This window comes from Notothenia coriiceps, unplaced genomic scaffold, assembly GCF_000735185.1.
Source record: "Notothenia coriiceps isolate Sejong01 unplaced genomic scaffold, NC01 NC01_scaffold00026902, whole genome shotgun sequence".
Taxonomy (NCBI): Eukaryota; Metazoa; Chordata; class Actinopteri; order Perciformes; family Nototheniidae; genus Notothenia; species Notothenia coriiceps.
The window spans coordinates 1-2,001 of record NW_011359603.1 but is presented as its reverse complement, the minus strand read 5'-3'; the positions used below and the strand labels follow the sequence as shown (position 1 = coordinate 2,001).

General features: G+C 41.6%; 1 protein-coding gene across 1 annotated transcript; it reads right to left on the bottom strand.

Moving 5' to 3' along the window:
• Positions 1-435: 435 nt before the first annotated feature.
• LOC104957393 (phosphoinositide 3-kinase regulatory subunit 5-like) lies at positions 436-1,885 on the bottom strand (the record flags this gene model as incomplete). The annotated part of the gene is made up of 3 exons (XM_010785021.1): positions 436-613; positions 1,186-1,255; positions 1,747-1,885. Coding segments are annotated over 3 exons (387 nt in total), but the record flags the coding sequence as incomplete, so codon positions are not given.
• Positions 1,886-2,001: the final 116 nt, after the last annotated feature.

Genomic DNA, 2,001 nt, shown 5'->3' with positions numbered 1-2,001 from the left:
GATCTTGTACTTGAGTAAAAGTAGAAGTACTCAGATCTTGTTCTTGAGTAAAAGTAGAAGTACTCAGATCTTGTACTTGAGTAAAAGTAGAAGTACTCAGATCTTGTACTTGAGTAGAAGTACTCAGATCTTGTACTTGAGTAAAAGTAGAAGTACATAATATTTCTGACAAAATTTAACAAAGTATAAGTTGACCAGGAGTGATGCCAACTTGTATTTAGGTCTTAATGTGTGCATATGTATAATGTGTCCGTTGATTGTGTATATATAGGTATATACATATTTTTCTACATATTTTTATATATATTTATTTTTGTATTCGGGATTGTGGGAAACGGTATTTCGATCTCTCTGTCTGTACTCACAAACTGAAAGATTGACAATAAAGTTGACTTTGACTAAAGAAGCCAGAACAGGTGTGAGGAGGTGGGTCACCTGCAGGGCGCAGCGGAGCGTCTGCAGCTTCTGATTGGATCCCAGAGCAGCCTGGAAGGCGTGGAGGATGAGGAGAACAGAGACGTCTCTGCAGGAGTCCTGGCTGCTGATCAGCTGATCTGAGACGGATCGGACCTCCGGAGGGACGTCCTCCACCGGACCCACCAACAGCACCGTCCTGATAACATATGACACACACTAGTCAAGAGCAATTGTTGGGAATGTACTCTTCCAATATGAGAGTCACATGCTATCAAAGGTATCCCAACTGGAGCTGTGAGACATGACAGGATGTGTGATTACCTAGAAGAGCATCAGGACTGTTTGAGGCATATGATAGCTATGTGATTAACATGATGATTCAGCCTCTATGGAGAGAGACATATGACAAGCATGATCATTTCTGACGTGGAGCTAATCTGAAGTAAACATTGAATACTGCTTTCTATTCCTCCATCTTGTGACTGTGGAACTCACTCTCTTGGATATCAGCATGTGAAGGACACTGTTCAGGAACTAGTTGATGCTCTGTATGTGATGACTACTTCCATTCTTGAGAGGATCATAGATACATGGATCCTGAGATTCAAGATCAAGCCGGGGACCAGTGAGATTTCTCAACAGCAATGATTTGAAAATACTTTTAAGCAGATCTCAAGTGAAGTTAAGAGCCTTGATTAAGTGCTGCTAATACAATAAATGTAGCCATTTTGAATAGCTTTTAATGTCTTTCGGTGTGAGAGGACTTACATGGTTTTGTAGTGGTGAATCTCAGGGGAAATGCCCTGCTCTGACTGAACCAGCCTTTGAAATGAAATACCTGAAACAAAAAGAGGAAGACCAATCAGTATATTGTATCTCAGAGGGTAAACAGTGCCCCCCTGTGGTCACACTGATACATGATTTCTCTTACATAGCTCTTTCAGATGAACCTCGAACCACCAATTTAGGACTCACATCTATAATTTAGAAATGTCCTTAAAGTTGTCTTTAAAAAGAGACAGACTCAAAACAAAGCAGCTTTTTTTACATCACTTTTAGTTTTGTTTGTTGTGATTTTCATTCTGGCCACAGTTGCTGAAGTGCTAATGTGTTCTGTGTTGAGTGCATGGAGTCATTTGAACTTACCTCATCCATACATTTATATTCCTACTTATCCTGACATTAATAACCTGTTTTTCTCACTTACATCTCAGGGCTTCTGTACATACTATTCATTTAAATCATTACCATAGACCCCATACTTGATCCCCAATCCTTGAATGAACACACAGGACGGACATCAGGTTTATTTTATTGCAGCACAGTCACCTGGTGCTCTGAGCTCCTGCTGCAGGACGTTCAGCAGCCGTTTGCTGGCCGAGCTGCAGGGCTCCGGCCAGGTCAGGAAGCTGTGGAACAACAGGTAGGCTTCCTGCAGCAAAACCAGGTCTGCAGCCACGTGAGGAGCCTGAGAGAAACAAGGACCCAGAGGCTGGAAATCTATGGTTTTCTGAGTGTGTTTTTGGTTATTAGCCTGCAATAAGGTCTGTGGTTAACACAAGGCCAAGAGATTTTTATTCTACG